This window comes from Mytilus galloprovincialis, chromosome 10 (assembly GCF_965363235.1).
Source record: "Mytilus galloprovincialis chromosome 10, xbMytGall1.hap1.1, whole genome shotgun sequence".
In the NCBI taxonomy this organism is placed as follows: Eukaryota; Metazoa; Mollusca; class Bivalvia; order Mytilida; family Mytilidae; genus Mytilus; species Mytilus galloprovincialis.
The window spans coordinates 79,738,645-79,757,267 of record NC_134847.1 but is presented as its reverse complement, the minus strand read 5'-3'; the positions used below and the strand labels follow the sequence as shown (position 1 = coordinate 79,757,267).

General features: G+C 31.9%; 1 protein-coding gene across 1 annotated transcript in view; it reads right to left on the bottom strand.

Moving 5' to 3' along the window:
- LOC143048509 (serine-protein kinase ATM-like) overlaps positions 1–18,623 on the bottom strand; it is a 99,633-nt gene that overhangs the window by 53,493 nt on the left and 27,517 nt on the right. Inside the window, exons 17-31 of the mRNA XM_076222200.1 lie at positions 18,470–18,552; positions 15,336–15,491; positions 14,703–14,772; positions 12,510–12,640; positions 9,364–9,478; positions 8,826–8,996; positions 8,053–8,213; positions 6,871–7,123; positions 6,234–6,337; positions 5,539–5,665; positions 4,072–4,286; positions 3,579–3,678; positions 2,908–2,988; positions 2,306–2,464; positions 856–982 (exon numbers count right to left, since the gene is read on the bottom strand). Coding sequence (XP_076078315.1) covers positions 856–982; positions 2,306–2,464; positions 2,908–2,988; positions 3,579–3,678; positions 4,072–4,286; positions 5,539–5,665; positions 6,234–6,337; positions 6,871–7,123; positions 8,053–8,213; positions 8,826–8,996; positions 9,364–9,478; positions 12,510–12,640; positions 14,703–14,772; positions 15,336–15,491; positions 18,470–18,552 — 2,053 coding nt within the window. The remainder of the gene's footprint in view (positions 1–855; positions 983–2,305; positions 2,465–2,907; positions 2,989–3,578; positions 3,679–4,071; positions 4,287–5,538; positions 5,666–6,233; positions 6,338–6,870; positions 7,124–8,052; positions 8,214–8,825; positions 8,997–9,363; positions 9,479–12,509; positions 12,641–14,702; positions 14,773–15,335; positions 15,492–18,469; positions 18,553–18,623) is intronic.

The following is an 18,623-nucleotide window of genomic DNA, read 5'->3' as shown; positions in this document are numbered from 1 at the left end:
CTGTTGACCGGTCTTAGTAGTCACCGAAGTAAAAACGTCGGTTAGTTGACTACTAATAGGAGGGGTTCCCTGCCCTACCGCTGTTACGGTCACAGGAAAGGGTAATGAACCGTCTAAGAAAACATCATTACCTGTAATGGCCTCGTAAGGACTGGGAGCATTAAACTCCATAATTAAATAAGTATGAAGTTAAACACTTATAACAACAATATAATAACAAAAAATGTCAAATAAATAATGGTATGGGGATACCTACGATATTCAATATAGAAAAAACAAAAAACTTCAGTCTTCTCTGTAAGTTATGTACTAATACAAAAATACGTGTGTCTTGATGCGCAGGCGGAAATTAAATGGATGATATAAAGGCATGGTTATACGGGCACTGGTCATCCCTCTTCTCATTGGATGATATTTTTATTTTGGGGTTTTCCGCCTGTCAGACTTGCGCAGATGGATGCACTCAGAATTTATGATGGTAACGTATTTATTGACATAAAACTCTAATTTGGCATTAAAATTAGAAAGATCATATCGTAGGGAACATGTATAATAAGTTTCAAGTTAAGTAGACTTCAACTTCATCAATCACTATCTTGACCTAAAATTATAACCTGAAGCTGGACAGACGGAGGGACAGACGAACAAATAGACTCAGAGACTGAATAACATAATGCCAAAAAGGTGGGGCAGAAAAAAAAATGTACATGTCCAAAAAATATACAGGATCATAGAATATGAAAATAAATGAAAACATCATCTAACCTTGTACTGTATAATTCTGCCCATGTACACCTAATAGCAATTTACTTTTATGAATATAAGTTATGTTAACCTGCTGCAAAAACTTCATACCTATATCATGTGATGTAAATTGACACAGCTGTTTTCTGTTCTCATGAAGCTGTTGAGACAGATGTTGTAATCCTTCTTTCCTCACATTACAAACTGAACTGGCAGAGCTCATAAAATGATTTATTTCCTATTTTAAAAACAAAACAAAACAGAAAAATAAACAAAATTATTGCAAACAAAATTTGTTATACTGTATATCAAGAATTAATCTTTTAATCATAAGTGTACATGCTTCTGTCTCAACATTACTAAGTTGCTTTTCTAAATATACTAAATGTCAGAAATCTAAGCAATTAGTCTATTGTTGAAGATCTTATGTTGATCTTTAGATGTCTTCAAATCTGTGTTTCATAGACCTACACCCTATATCTCATATCAGCAGAATATTCTACTCTCATATGAAGTTCACTGTTTTAAATAGCAGATATATTGTAGAGTGAAAGGAGACAACTCATACAAAAGATACAGTAGGAATAAAAGTACTTTCAATGCATATGAAGTAGTCATTGGTGAATATACTATGTATAAGACCTCTACCTGACCTAATCTCATTTTGATCTTGTTTAAACAGACTTACGGACAAACTTGCAGACAAACTGCCCAGACAGGTCAAAACATCATAGGCAATATAGGAAAGGTGTACTGACATAAGTAGTCTCTAAACACATTATCTCCAAATGGAGCTTTCATTAGTAGAAGCAATATTAACTATGTGTATCAGTGAGAAAAATGTAAAAGCGTAAAAATATAGTATATATACCAATACACATAATTAACAGCGCCTGGTGATGTTTCATAGGCTGACAGGTTTCGGTCCAAAAAGGACCTTCATCAGAGGCAGAATGGTGGATTAATGTTTGCACCCTATTTATATAGATATGGTAACCGGCAGTTCAATTTAATCAGCGGTTGAGTTAACTGGCGGTTCAGATTCAACCGGCAGTTGAGTTAACCGGCGGTTCAGAGTTAACAGGCGGATCAAAGTTATCCATTGGATGAATATGTATCTGGTTGATATCTAAACAGGTTCAATTATCCTTTCAGTGAAAAACCCCATTGGGATTTTCAATGGTTACAGTTATCTATATTTAGCTAATGTATATGTTACAGTAAACTTTTTGACATGTTACAGTAAACATTTTGACATTATACGGTAAACATGTGACCTGATGATATAACCAGATTTGGGCTTCAGTGTTTTAATAATTTAAGAAGTACATGGTAATCATTAAGTCTTGATCTTTGGCTTATGATACACCTAAATATCAAGTCTTGGAATAGTATTCCATGGTAGTCAAGTGATCTTGACATTTGGCTTATGATACACCTAAACATCATACTCTATGCAACTTTAATTTGTACATGGGATATAATAAATACTGTTACACAGAAAAATGGGTTAATAAATACATAAGAAGTTATCAAATGTGTGTCTTTTAAGCATACCAACCTTAATTAAAGTAAATGGTCCATCAGAATATTTCAGTCGTCTGTGTAATGTTGAAAACTGTTGAAACTTTTCCTCACCAGGGAATGGGTCTAATGAGACTATAGCTTGACGTAACGATATATAGTTGTCTATGATGAGTAACTGTAACAGCAGCATAGCCTGAAAAGATACATTATAACCATGGAATAAATCTATGTTACTATACAAGAATGTTTACCTTATAAGGATGGCTTTATGTAAAAGTATCCATAGATAAGGGATAGTAATATTTATCTTAATTACCATAGGCAATAAATCCCTAGACCATTAATTGTAGATAAAAGCATTCCTGCATTATATATTGAAATCTCTTCATCAATAACATAAAGGCATCCAATAAACTAAAGCTGATGCAGGGTTCTATATCTCTAGATGTTATGCAGGTTTAAAAAAAATAATATCTAATTGAGAGATACTTATAGCATATGTTCCAACAAAATACAATAAACATGAGAATTACAGCAGTAAAAAAGCTTAATAAGGATTTCATAAAATAGCATTCAGTGTCAATATTGAATTTAAAAAATTTTAAGAATAAAGTCACAAACATTACTTGAAGTTACCTCATTTGCTATATCTTCTGCCTCTGATGTGGCCATCTTTACAATGTTACCAACAATGAAAGGCAGGTATTTACTTAGTTCCTGAAAAATAGAATCGGGATTCATAAAGGTATTGAATGTACATGTATGTTTTTAGCAAATAAATAAACAATACTTTGTTATATCTATGATCAATACTTCTACCCAAAAGTGTACATTTTCAGTTTAAGTGTGGACTTTAGCTAGTGTTTCCAATTAGACAAGCAAACATAGCCACTGTGCAGTATGTACTTTAGGGCATTATTGTATTCATTTTGCCTAAAACATTTATGAATAAATCTAAATATATACCAGGACAAGCACATCATAAATAAGAAATGAATGCATTATTATTATATACTGTAAACTCAGAAATAATTGCATGCATTTATTATTTTGATTTGGCAAAAATGCAAAATTAATTATTGAGAATCCAAGAAAATTTGCATACAGAAATATGTATCAGATATCAGAATGAACAGAAATATGTATCAGATATCAGAATGAACAGAAATATGTATCAGATATCAGAATGAAAGTTCTTATTATTGTAATATTCACTCAGTTGCATTATTTGCTTATAAAATATAAACTTCGCAATAATTTCTGAATTAACAGTATAAAGTTTCCATGATCTAAACTGCTATACTGACCTCAGGACAAGTTTCTAGTCCTACAGTACATATCTCCTTCAGAAGCTGTAATGACATAAAGATGATGTTCTTACTGTATCCACAATCACTGATGCCATTCCTGAAAAACACCATGTATAAAACTTAGCTTACTTAAAAACATTTGAAAATACAGTAAAGAAAACATTATAAACAAGAATAAATCCAGAGTATAGGATTCCTCACTCACACTAATTTTCTATTTTTTAGTGGACTGTCAAATTTCTAACTTGGCATTAAAATTAGAAAGATCATATTATAGGGAAAATGTGTTTAAGTTTCAAGTTGATTGGACTTCAACTTCATCAAAAACTACCTTAACCAAAAATGTTAATCTGAAGCAATGACAGACAGACCGAAAAACACAATGCCCCTCTACCATCGTAGGTGGGGCATTAAAATCTAACAGAAGATATAACCTTCAGATTTGAAAATTTAGATCGTTTTGTGTAAGATCTGCAGGCTGGCTACTTACTGATAAATTTTGATAACATCATTAGCAATGTAAACCAGTCTATGGATAGTCTCCCTTAGAACATAAGCCCAACTTCCTCCTAGCTGTTGACTGAACTCCCTCAGAAGTAATTTAACAAACAGCTGATACATCAGAAATAACCTTCTCTTCTCATGAAGTCTGTGTTCTGTGTTAAGCTTCATAGAAATATCCAAAAGAATCTTCTGAATAGAATCCTTTAATAAATATAATTATAGAATATTTTATAATGAGGTGTTAAACCATGTTCTACAATTTGCGCAGCAAAAATTATTAATGTTGTTGAACTACAAGAAGAAGTGCATAATTGCATAACATAAAATAATTCTACATCTTGATGTTTTTGTGTTGTAGGGTTTTTGTTTCAGACTGTTTTGTTACATATTTTGTGCAATTTTCGATGAAATCTATTAGTAGTTTTGCAGATTGCTAAACTCCCTTTGTAGATGCAGTAAAGTCTATGTTTCTAAAAAGTAAACTAAAAAATAAATCAGATCTCAATATAAAAGTTAATGGTATCAGTTGTCAGCTGTCAGTGTATATTGAAAACTTTCAGAAAGACTTGGTGAAAACTTGTACAATATTAAACTTTTTTATCTGGATTTTCCTATATAGATGGATGAATGGAAAAATTTATATCTACATCCAGCTTTCAATAGTGAACCAAGGAGCAACTGATTTGAAATTTTTTCTTGCTTTTAAATTAGATACTAGCCATAACTTCCAGTTATTGTGCTCAATTTTTTTTATCTTTCTTCCTTGATATGGAAATCATGATATTTATTTTTTTCAAGTAGAAAATACATGATTACCTGAAAGGAGTAGGTTCAGTAAGACCCCTTTTTGGCCCCAAAATATAGCAGTTTTACAAAATTGTTAAAATGTAAACCTTTAGTTATTTATTGGACAGTAGAATGCTTCTGCTTCATAAATATGGGCTGTTTTTGACAATATAATGCACATATATCCTGTACTTGCACCATTAAGTCATGCTAAATTACTGAAATCCTCATAATTCTAGCATTTTAGTTAAATTTTAGATGGTTTTGCGTGTAAAACGAAAGTGGCCGCATTCGTGTTCATCCTTAATATTGAAATGTAAGTTGTATTTTATGATAATACATAACATATATAAAGGTTGAGGATGAACACGGATGCGGCCACTTTCATTTTTACCAAAAACCATCTGAAAAGTGACATTTTTCGGCATATTAGGTAGATTTTTCATATTTGAGCTTCAATCGGATCGTTTTTAATGACTAAATCTGTTACATAAACTAATTAATTCAAATAAAATAAACACTTAAGTGTTTAAAAAGTGGTCAAAATCTTTCGTCAGATGAACCTGAAATTTGAGGCCAAAATCAGTCCTTACTGGACCTACTCCTTTCTACCCATAGTATGCTCACTGATTACCTAATTTTAACAGGTTGATAGAACTAGAGTTACCTGATTTATGGACAGCACATCAACTAAAGTTCTTGCATTTCCTGAGAAACTGTTGGTTACATAGTCCAGAGTACATCTGATCATGTATGGGTTGTAACATGGTGGGTTAGGCTCAGGATCAATATTTCTATAAATAGAAAACACGAATCTGAGACACTTAAGAGAGGTGCATCTTTAACTCAAATGTACTTATAATTCAGCCCTTATCATTCTATCAATGGTGTGTGATAATGGAGAAACTCAGAAATTGTGTTGAATTAAGGAAAGTCATGGATAAGAATATTCAAGTAATTATAAACAAAGATGTTAAATCATTATATTCTTGAATTTCAAGCAGTCATAGATCTTTTTAATAGTTTAAATATAGTGACAGTCATTTAATATAAAAGCAATATATATTATTTTTCTTGTTGAAAAAAATCTACACAGGTTCAATTGCGTATAAATGATTCCTTTTAATAACAGTTACATTAGATTTGAGAAACAGGCTTACTTACATGCCCCTCTGTTTAAATTTTGTGCATTTTTTTTTATTTATCAATATAATCAATTGAAAAGTATTTTGTTTTCACTCAACAAATGGATCATGACATAAAATGACTGAAATAAAAAATACAATGTTTAATTTAACTGTATTTTATGGTAATTTATGACTTGGTTTTATATCCAAGTTGTTTTCTAATTAATTACATTACCGTATACTTCCAATTTTGACAAAATCTTCCTCTGGATCATATAAACACTTCAATATGTTTACCACAATTTCATCTAAACAGGTTACAATGGTCTTTTCTACAACCTGTGACAAAATTTATACAATCAATTCCAATATGAAATATATGTGTCTATGGGACACAGGTGCCACTGCTTGTGGTGAAAATATTGCCACTGATAAGCAAGCTTGATCTGTTTGCTGGTAAAAGCAAATGTGTATAAGTTTTTTAACATTAAGTTGATGCAAACTGATGTCAGAGTGTTAAACCAGCAAACTTAGCACTTTTTTCATTTATAAAGGGACATTACTGGAGATCAGTGAAAGCCCAATTTCAACTTGAAGTTGATCTGTGTTTGGTGGTAAAAAGGTTTGTTTATAAGTTTCATAATATTTGTTTGAGGACTGAAAATGCATGAAATATTAACAAAACTACATTTAAGCAAACACAAATCAATTAATCATTATTATAGAATGTGCAAATTCTATGTCATTTGGTCTCTGGTGGAGAGTTGTCTCATTGGCAATCATACCACATCTTCTTAATTTTATATTGTTACAATTTCTCTCTTTATCATAATAAAGTTATTGTATATATACAATTTACACATAATTATAACCTCTTTGGTGGCCTCCTTTGTAAGTAAATCATAACAAGCTGTAGCATGAGCTGTCCTTTTCTTTAAAGTTTCATCACTTGGTGCATTCCCAGTGTCTGCTACGGCAAACAATGGTAGCATGTATATCACTGTATGGGGAATACACTGTCTTAGGATTGGTTCCCAGGAGGCTTTTATTTCAGTAACTACTTCCTTTGCATCTAAGACATTCTTTTTCATTATTAACTGTGGGATAATAACCAGATAAAAATCTCTGTAAAAAATCAATTTAAAATTGCAGTCTAAAACATTTTGATAGTTAACAGTATAAATATTTTACTTATATGTAATATAAGTTTTGTTTATACAAACAAGAGTATAATTAATATCTGGTGAAAGATGCTGACATCATTGATACATTTAACATCATTGACCACTTGTTTTAGTTTGAGAAAAATTTCTATGGTATTCTGAGGTTATGGAGTCTCACCAGGACAAACATTAATCTTTACCTAATCAGATATATGTCACAAACAATTACTCTTGGTGAGGAAATGCAGATTATGATAACAGATCAATAAAATCTCTGTAAACAAGAATGTGTCCCAAGTACACAGATGCCCAACTTGCACTATCATTTTCTATGTTCAGTTGACCGTGAAATTGGGGTCAAAACTTTAATTTGGAATTAAAATTAGAAAGGTCATATTATAGGGAACATGTGTACTAAGTTTCAAGTTGATTAGACTTCAACTTCTTCAAAAACTACCTTGACCAAAAACTTTCACCTGAAGCGAACGGACGCACAGACGGACGAACGGAGGCACAGACCAGAAAACATAATGCCCCTCTACTATCGTAAGTGGTGCATAAAAATCAATTCAAAATTGCAGTCTTAAACATTTTGATAGTTAACAGTATAAAATTTCAGTTTATGACATGGTTAATTTTCGCACTTTTTGATTATCTTTTTAAATCCATAGGTGCTAAAACATAGTCTTTTTACAATAAACAATAAAATTTGCATCTCAACTGATATTTCATTTTTAATTTTCGTAAGTTTGGTATGCAGTAGAGAGGTTCCAAATAAAACAACATTTGCACACAAGTCTATGAGAGACCAAACAGATAGCAGAAATAGACTGTAAGAACTTTAAGTCTGCACGGTATAATGATAGGACACGTAACATTCAACATGTTTACCTGTAGAAGTTCTGTAGACTTGAACAGAATGCCAACTGGTATGGGAACTCAGCTACGGGATAATTTAACCCTAACCACTGGTTAAGAACATATGGTAGATGATAGGACATGTAATGGTGGCCATCTTTATAGCCAAGTAGACTGGATACTTTCTTTAAAACCTACAAAATATTGAAATAGAACTGAATACAATATAAAATTCTTACATACTGCAATCTTTTAAAATTTTAACATCTTCAATTTGATGTAACTATTGATTTCTTTAATTGTTTTCTCTGCATTACACGTCTTTTAAACTTAGTTGTTCTGAAAACTTTGTTTTATAAATCCCATTATTTTCTTGATGTCTTTTGAATTATTTCCTTAAAACAAGAATAATCATAAATCTTGTTATACTGAATACATTGTACCTTTACACTAACTGGTATTGCTTTGATTTTCAAATTTCTATTATCATTTCATTATTATAGTATAGCAACACAATAGTACTTGCACAGCCAGCACAGTTGTACATACAAGAAGTATGGAAATGGCCATTCTATTGGAAAACTCTTAGAATAATTATCAGGTAAGACAAATGGTCACAGGAATAATTTTGAAATTATTGGAAATTTATTCCTGCCCTTAGACTAAAATCTGAACCTATTCTGCTATGGTAACAATAAACATGACTCCTGCTAGTGTACAGTGAGACCAACATCAAATTGAACTTTATTTTATTTCATCTTTTATACAATATAACTGTAAAATGAAAGTAGAAAATAATTATTTACATTGTGAACCTGTTTGATGTCAATATCACATTCTCTGACCAGCTGACATAAGGCAAATATAGCTTTGTTCTCACAGACAACACTAGAACACATGATATTCCCCACTGTAGTCAGAGCACTAGCCGTTCTGTTATTCTTTTCATCCTGAGCTCTTTCAACAGTCAAACTACCCTGAAATCATATCACATAAATAAATTAGTTGAAAACGAAGAAAAACCATACCTCAGAAGACGTGCTTATTATCTTAAATTGACTTGTGACAACTAAAAAGTGATTAATGTCAAAACACATAATGAACAGCCCTGTGTGATGATTTCAGCCTGTCCAGTTTCTGTCCTACATTGGTGGACTACTTAGTGTCTGAAAAAAGTCTGCATTTTCATCAAACTTATTTCAAACATACATTAATCATTAAATCTAATTTTGTGACCATTAAAATTATAGAACATGGTGGTTATTAAAAATCTTTCACAGACACAAACTATAGTGCTATCTAAGTGTAATTTTTCCAAATGTAACAGTACTAAAACCAACTGACCTGTTTACTCTTAACATCAATGGTTTCATTAATGATGACATAGATCTGATCAAACAGCTGGTTCTGTTGATGTCTATTGATAGGAATGGGTTCTTCACAACCAGTAACATACAACCTGAAACAACATAAAATAGGAGATATAATATGAGTCCTAACTTAGCCACCGAAATGCAAAATTACTAAACGACCTCTATTCCTTCAAATTCATGTTATATTTGCTGATAAATGAATAGTATCACATAATTTGGTAACTAATGTACAAAAAAAAAGTTTTTATATCACCATGGCATCATGAACATGTTGAAATTGATGTATTTTACAGGAAGTTTTCTACTCAGTTTCAAAATAACAAGCTTTTCATAACACTAGAATATATTGATAGGGGTTGAATAAAGGAACCAACAAAGCAAAAAAATTATGTAGTTCAATGTGCTTGTTTTCAAGATATTAGCCATTGAAATTTGGCGGGAAAATCTTCTCTCTTGATTTTTCATAGCTTTATCATTGACAAGTTAAAGTTCTCAAAAACTATTAAAATCAAAGTGCTGGATAGCACCTCTGGAAAGTTTGCAACTGTAGCTGTGTATTATTCCAAAAAGGTTATAGACGTGTATTATTTCTAATATGTATTTCACAGCTTTGATGTTTTAAACGAAACCATTGTCTCGTCAGTAATTATCAAAAATCCCCTTTTTTTTATGTTTATCATAAAAAGTTTTGATATTTTCTATTGCAACCTTAAACTGTAGATCTAAAATAATGAAATATACAGGCAGAAAGCTCTGTTAGTTTCTCTAAGTACCCATGCCATGTCAACTTCAAGGGTCTGTGAATTAATATTTTTCTATTGGTTTAGGTCCTTCATGTTTGTTTTTAGTAAATTAACACATATTTTTTTTTGTTTGAATTGTTCCACATGTTTCATGTCGGGGCCTTTTATAGCTTTCTACACGTATATGGTACAAATATTTCTCATTATTGACGACCTTATTGTGGACTATAGTTATTAATACGTTTTTCTTCTTTGAACTCTTTTGGATAGCATTGGTTCTTTGCAAAAAATACTGCATCCTTTTTTATAAATAAGACAGTTACAGTAACATGAGTAACTTAAATCAATACAACTGTAAAGAAAGTGAATTAATATTAAAGGCTTTTATAAAAAATAGGTAACATGTCCATGGGACACAAATGATGCCCTCACTAGCATTAACGTTATAAAGGGTCACAACTCAAGAACTGTAAATGTGACACTACCAAAATTTTTATTTGATCTGAATTATGGGGTAATAAGCATTGTGTATTCATTCTAATTACACAGTATTGCGCAATAGATTTGTAAGATCTTGACATTTGTTTTGTGTCAGAAACCTTATTGTTATGTCAAAAATTTTATAGCAATCCAAATTCAGAGCTGTTTCAAGCTTGAATGTTGTGTCCATACTTGTCCCAACTGTTCAGGGTTCGACCTCTGCGGTCGTATAAAGCTGTGCCCTGCAGAGCCTCTGGTTCCATTTGTAACAAGGCACAACTCTAGAGCAGTAAAAATGACTCCACACAAAATTAAAACTTGATCTTGGTTTTATGGTTAAAAGCATTGTTTATACGTTTCATAACATTTGGTTGAGCGAACTAAAGTTAAATAACTGAAAAGAAAATATTCAGCAATTTTTACATACAATGTATGTAAAGGGGCATAACTCTAAAACGGTATAACTATCGCCACCAAAATTCAAAATTGATCAGTGTTTGTGGTAATGACAATTGTGTATAAGTTTCATAACATTTGGTTAAGACAAACTAAAATAAGAGACCCTGAGCTATGATATTCTTAGAAGTAGATGCTGACTAGGTTGCTTTTAATACGGATGCTATATGATACGAATTTCCGATAATACACCAGAGGTGGTATGATGTAAATTATTGGAAGAAGACTGAAGAAGAATTGACGTTGGGTCAATGTTTTTTCTGCTGTCAGTTTGATCCACTTGAGCATGCTGAACCAGTGAAGGCCCTTATATCCACATTGGAATGTATTTAAATAACAGAATTAAAGTTTTCAAATGATTTTTGGCATCAAAACCTTCCGATCGATGTTTAGACAAAAACAATGCATATTTACCTTTACTCGTCCTTGGCGTGAGACATTAGACATATAATTATCGAGTATTTTATATTCTATCACCTGTGTTTTGAAATTGTTATAACAAACCATTATCACTTGTCAATTATCCGACGGATTGGTCAAAATGTCAACTTGTTCTCGCATTTTAATCAGTCATTCCCGATTTGTTTGATACACTCTGGCTTTTACCACGTTTACGTACGTACATAGTAAACAGGTAAAAGTAGATCGGAAAATGTTCATTCATGAAATTTTCTTGAATGAAAACGAAATCTCGCGTAGATTCCTGGTGATTTTCTTTTCAGCGCATGGCAGATCCACGAAGTAGTGTTTGTGATACTCATTTTCTAAATGAAGTTAAATTCATCTGAATCGTTGGTGAACATTCATTTCTTTTTTATTCAAGCTGTAATCTTTTCAGTCAAATGAGTAGTTACTCAAAATTTTAAAAGAATCTTCCAAGAATCAGAATTCAAACACTAGTACTAGTACTAAATTATCTCGGAGCAGAATAAATTGCGATAATCTGTCACCATAAGTTTGAGGCCGACGCCTATGGAAAGTAGCAATAGCAAGCTATAGCAAACTTTCCAAAAATAACAGGGATTTTATGATGGCTTATAATTAAACATATAAAAGATTTATAAAAGGAAAAATGGGGGTCAATGGGCAAAATTTATTTAGGCATTCAAATGGATAAAACCAGAGGATCTTTGAACTTAAATACATACCTACTGACATCTTGTGACGGATACATTCTGACATCATGATTCAGGTCACACATGTCTATATTATCTGACCTTTGACCGTTTCATGAATGTGACCTACTGAATTAGACTATTTACCGGATTGCTATAACATGAGCAACACGACGGGTGCCACATGTGGAGCAGGATCAGCTTACCCTTCCCCAGTAACTGAGATCCTTTTCATTTTTACCCATGGCGTTGTCAGTTTATTTTTCGATTAATGTGTTTGACTGTCCCTCTGGTATCTTTCGTCCCTCTTTTTTAATACATACCTACTGACAGCCTGTGACGCATACATTCTGACATTATGACTCAGGTCACACATAGTCTGTATAAACTCAGTACTGATAGCTGACTGATCTTCTTTTGTGGACAGCACAGCCCATTGTTGCTTTGGGTCTACCTAAAAAAAACATTTCCAATATTTTTACTTTTGTATTTCAATATACATGCTCCTTCATGCAAGTCAGTCTGGATTTAGAAGCCACCACTCTTGTCATACTGCTTTACCTAAACTAATTGATCAGTGGTTGAAAACCATTGATGATGGAGAAATTATAGGTATTATCTTCCTAGATTTTAAAAAAGCATTTGATCTGGTAGATCACATTATCCTTCTTTAAAAACTGCAGTGCTACAAAATTTCAAATTTATCATGTAACTGGTTTAAATCATATCTGTCTCATAGATTCCAACAAGTTGAAAATGGGACACTCAAGTCAAGGGCACTAGAAATAAAATCTGGAGTACCTCAGGGCTCCATATTAGGCCCCCTTTTATTGTTCATTAATGATCTGCCCCTTCATATAACCTCATCTCAAGCAGACCTCTATGTAGATGATACTACTATTCACTGCACAGGTCGCAGTCTCAATACCATCCAGGACAGCATTACAAATGCTTTAGACAGAATTGAAGAATGGTGCAAGGGAAATAAGATGTACATAAATCCAATAAAAGCTACATCTATGGTTATTGGTTCTAAACAGAAACTAGCAAAAACAGACCATGTTCTTAATTTGACTGTTGGTAACTCCCACATTAGAGATGTTAATGGGAAAAGCTCTTAGGGTTTTTTAATGATGAAAATCTTGAGTGAACAGCCCAAATTGACACTTTGTGCACAAAAATCAGTACTAGGCTAAATCTTTTGTCTAGGATAAAAAAATCCCTCCCCCTAAAAACACAAAAGTTATACTTTAATGGTTATATTCTCCCTATTTTGGATAACTGTTGTACAATTTGAGGAAAAAACAGTGACCAAAATACAAATAGATTAGATAAACTTCAAAAACGAGCAGCTAGAATTATTCTTGAACTTCCTTATGATACCCCATCTAATACAATGTTTAAAAAGTTATCATGGCTTCCATTTACTGATCGTGTAATTTACCACAAGGCCTTATATGTTCATAGATGTTATACTTTATATGGATCTGTCCCAGAATATTTGTCTATCAAAATCTCCTATGTTACAAATAAAAATGGAATACAACATAGATCAAATACTACCCAATTACTTAATATACCAAAGGCAAGAACAAACACATTTAGAAGATCTTTTTCATATTCTGGCCCAACTTTATGGAATAAACTACCAGAAGCACTAAGACACATGTCAAGCATAAATACTTTTAAAACAAACTGCTTTAAGTTTTCACTTGAAAATCCAGGAATTATTTAAATGATTATGTATCAATTTTGATTATGTTTTCTTATGTTTACTTTGTTATGAAGAAATTGTGTGATACATTGTGAGTGGAGTGTGAGAGCCTCAAGGGAGAATAGTGTTTGTACTAATTGAGCATACACTCTTGAAATAAAGATTATTATTATTATTATATCAAAATGATATGTTAACCACTTTTTGAAATTTAAAACTGAAAGTACTTTGTAACAAGAATGTGTCCAAAGTACCAGGATGCCCCACTCGCACTATTATTTTACATGTTCAATGGACCGTGAAATTGGGTAAAAAATCTAATTGGGCATTAAATTAGAAAGATCACACCATAGGGAACATGTGTACTAAGTTTCAAGTTGATTGGACTTCAACTTCATCAAAAACTACCTTGACCAAAAACTTTAACCTGAAAATCACACTTTCATTTTCTATGTTCAGTGGACCGTGAAATTGGGGTCAAAAGTTTAATTTGGCTGTAAAATTAGAAAGATCTTATCATAAGGAACATGTATACTAAGTTTGAAGTTGATCGGACTTCAGCTTCATCAAAAACTACCTTGACCAAAAACTTTAACCTGAAGCGGGACAGACAGATGAACGAACGGACGAATGAACAGACGGACAGACAGACGGACGGACGCACAGACCAGAAAACATAATGCCCCTCTACTATCGTAGGTGGGGCATAAAAAGAATATTCTGTGTTTCATTTTTATTGATTTTCATTAATCTTGATTAAGATTTTTGCTATTCCATATCTGTCATCAACAATCAAACTTACCTCAATAAATGCCATCATACATTTAGCTGTAGTCAGTCGTACTTTGGACGAAAATGTATCTTGTAGGTTCCTATCAAAAAGATCACAGGGTATTAAAACAGAAAAACTGATTTCATCTTCAATGAGGAATGTGAATAGAAACCATGAAAGTATGAAAGTAACTAAAAACTATGAGGTCATCAAATAGGTTAACTATGGGTTATTGAAAACTTACAAGACTAAGCAATTTCCTTTATCTCTGTTCTGTTTTGTTTTGAGAATTGAATGCTTTTTTTTGGTTATTTTATTGGGGTGTAAAATTGTAGATGGAAGCACATGTTATATGAAGCACAGAGGGTATGAGTAAGTGAGGAAAAAGAGCCTCTGTCATTATCCTGAATTCTTTATTGAGTGACCTTCAGAAATTCCCTTGGAACTGCAGAACCTAACAATATATCAGTAGAAGTGATATTGAGCGACAATTCTTAGCTGTTATTGGAGAGTCTACTAAAAATCTGCAATAAATTTCACAAAATTCTCAAGTTATGAACATTTCAGTATAAATTTAGTTTTTGTCATAAGGTTATTTTTGAAAAGAGCCCTTGAATAATAATTTCAAAGAATCCATTACAGTTTTAATTCCTATAAACTTACCAGAAAGCGGACAATAGATGAGCAGTAATTTCTCTACATTCCTTGACAGTTTTAGACGGCATTTCATCGTTACCTAGGTAATAGACAACACTACCAAGAAGTTCCAAGCACATACAGCTGATATTATGATCTCTTCTCTGTTGCTTGGCGACTCTCCTATCAAAATACATATTTTTTTTTAAATACATGTTGAAATGTACAGATATTTCTTAGTTATATCTTAATTCACATTTTCAAACTTGATGGTCCATGTTTTAGTAAATTTTTATGTTGTGCAAAAATCTATTTCCTAAAATGTTCTTTTAATTCTGAAGAATTATAGTCAGAATCAATATATAATTTCTTAATATTAACTCCTAGTCCTGAAATAATGGAAGGGGGATACTATTTATCCTTTGTCATCTTAGTTAACCAAAAGCCTGTCAGGTCATTCACTTCTGGTCCTATAGTAGATCTACCCATGCATTTAGAACCTTAACTTAGAGGTCAACTTTCTTGGAAGGTTTTCTTTGGTCCAGAGGGTGACCTTATGTACCGGTTTGAATGTACTGTGAAAGTACTTTAATTCGTGGGTATCAATTTTCGTGGTTTGAGAAATATTTACATGTTCTTGGGTTTTTAAATTCATGGATTTTAGTTTTCTAAGAAAAAAATTGGAAAATAGAAGCTTTAGAAACGAAGGTTACAAATTGTCTTGATTAAAGAAAATTGCAAACATTGACCCAGTAAAATGGTAAATTGTAGTGACAACACTAATTAACCCAAGATAAAGTGATCAACAGATTTAAGACCATCAAAGGTGTTAATTAGGCCATAAACATGTCACCTAAAACAGTAATAAAAACGATGTGGTCACGTTTCGCCAACATTTGGTAATTAGACTAAAACAACATTAGGGATTATGGGGTCCTCTTAAGGACTGGATCTTGATATCTTCCTGTAATTCACCTGTTCTTGAACAAAATATTGTTAAAAAAGGTATATTTTTTTTTAAAGATATATATATTTTCTAATAGTCTCCCAAAATTGTAAAAGTCCATATAGTTTAACACAGTGATGTAATTTTTTATTTTATATAGAAAAAAGATGTGCATGGTATGATAGACAATGAGACAACTCTCTACAAGAGACCAAATGAAACAGAAGTTAACAATTATACATAAAAAAGAAGATGTGGTATGATTGCCAATGAGACAACTTTTCACAAGAGACCAAATAACACATACATTAACAAATATATATCACCGTATGGCCTTCAACAATGAGCAAAGTCATACCGCATAGTCAGCTTTAAAAGGACCCGAGAAAACAAAGGTTTAACAATTCAAACGAGAAAACAAACGGCCTAATTTATGTACAATATAATGAATGAAAAACGAATATATTACACAGCAACTACAACCACCGAATTAGAGGCTCCAACACTCCCCCTTATCTTGAGACATTAGTGCAACAGAACAATAAAAAACTGTACAAAAACATACATAAACAAGCAACAAATAATCTAAGACTAAATTATCAATCACTACACGTCCAGTATCCGTTTCCATACGGCCGGAAGCATTTTTTTGCTTTTTTTCATAATTTTGTTCTCTATTTTTCATAATAATGTATTATAGATTACAATGCTGCGATCTTGAATAAAAATTAACATTTTATATTTTGAGAGCAATTAAGAATTTATATATCTTGAGTCATTAATCTTATATAAAAGTCAGTACAAAACGCAGCTTAATATCCCCGATATAGTTTATTCAAAATTCTTAGTCAACTTGCATTAATTGTCCAAAGCTTAAGTAACAAATCGAAAATACTAGTAGTGCACAATATTCACCAAGCCAGTTCCCACAGTTAAACACTATATAGATCACGACGCAATGTGATGTACCCAATTTGTATCAGCTCCGTTTTCGTTGAAAAAGTGGACAGATATATGACTGATTATTTCATCTGCTAAGACAGCATACCACGAAAACTGGCTTTGGCTCTAGTGATATACAGACAGAACGGCTAGGTAGATATATGGTTCTTCGCACTAGAAGACAATCGCTTTTGGTGACTTTTTACATAAATAAAACTTGGCTGTTTTGCATCGGTTTAGATTTTAACATCTACATGCAACACAAATACAAAAATATATCAAGTAAAAGAATAAATTACTAAAATGAGGTACAGTCAGTGAACATTTCGATTTTTCATGTTACTTCTAATAAAAAAAAAATAATTTCGAGATTATTTCTTCATAATTGTTTATGAAATTTTCAGTTTGATTAGAATTTCCTTTGTTTATTTAAGGATTTTTTTGTTGAAAAACCTTTTTAATTTTGGTAATCAAATACGGATGAAATAATTACGTAACCGTTTCGGGTTATACCTGACCAAAAATATATGGTTGTTAATGTTTTGATATAAATATTTTTTAACAATATCCTTTTTTACAATATTTTAGTTAAGACCTGATAAAGGTGAATTACAGGTAATTATCACGCTGCCAGTCCTTATGAGGACCCCCTAATCCCTTATGTTGTTTTAGTCTAATTATCAAATGTTGGAGAAACGTGACTAAACCATAAAAACAAATGCTATAAACATATCTTAATGTGAAATAATTCTTATCAAAATTAAGCCCAGCATAAAATTATTATTTCCCATATGTACGAGAATTTTGAGGATATAAAATTAACACTTTATCATACAAGCATACCAATACCGGAAATCTGACTTTCATTGATCAAAAATATTTTTATGAGAATAAAAAGATCAGAAGTTGTACAGTTAATGTTCTGAAAGATTAAATGGGTATACTCCTGCATGGAGTTGTAGTTAGCGCATTTGCCCTATGACTACTATATAGCATTTTCAGATTTTGCGTTATTCAACATATTCTCTAGATCATATCAGTAGTCAAACCTACATGGGATCTATCCATGTCTTGATTTGGACAAAGCCTGTTGGACACTTAAATTTGTGGATAACGTCATCCACGAAAACCACGAAAATTGGTACCCCACGAATAAAAGTACTTTCACAGTATTATATGTGAACACACAAAGTACATGTTAAATTTAGAACTGATAAACAAAATTTCCCTTTATTTAGTTATAATTTTTATCTATATAAAACGTTAAATTTACCTGATAGCATCTACCATATTCTCCAGATCAAGATCACCAACTTGATGATTACATGTAGTCAGACCAGATATAATCACTTGAAGCTGAAACATATATATATGAACATGATTTTTTGTGAAGTTATAACACTTAAAAAACACAATCAAAATTGCAT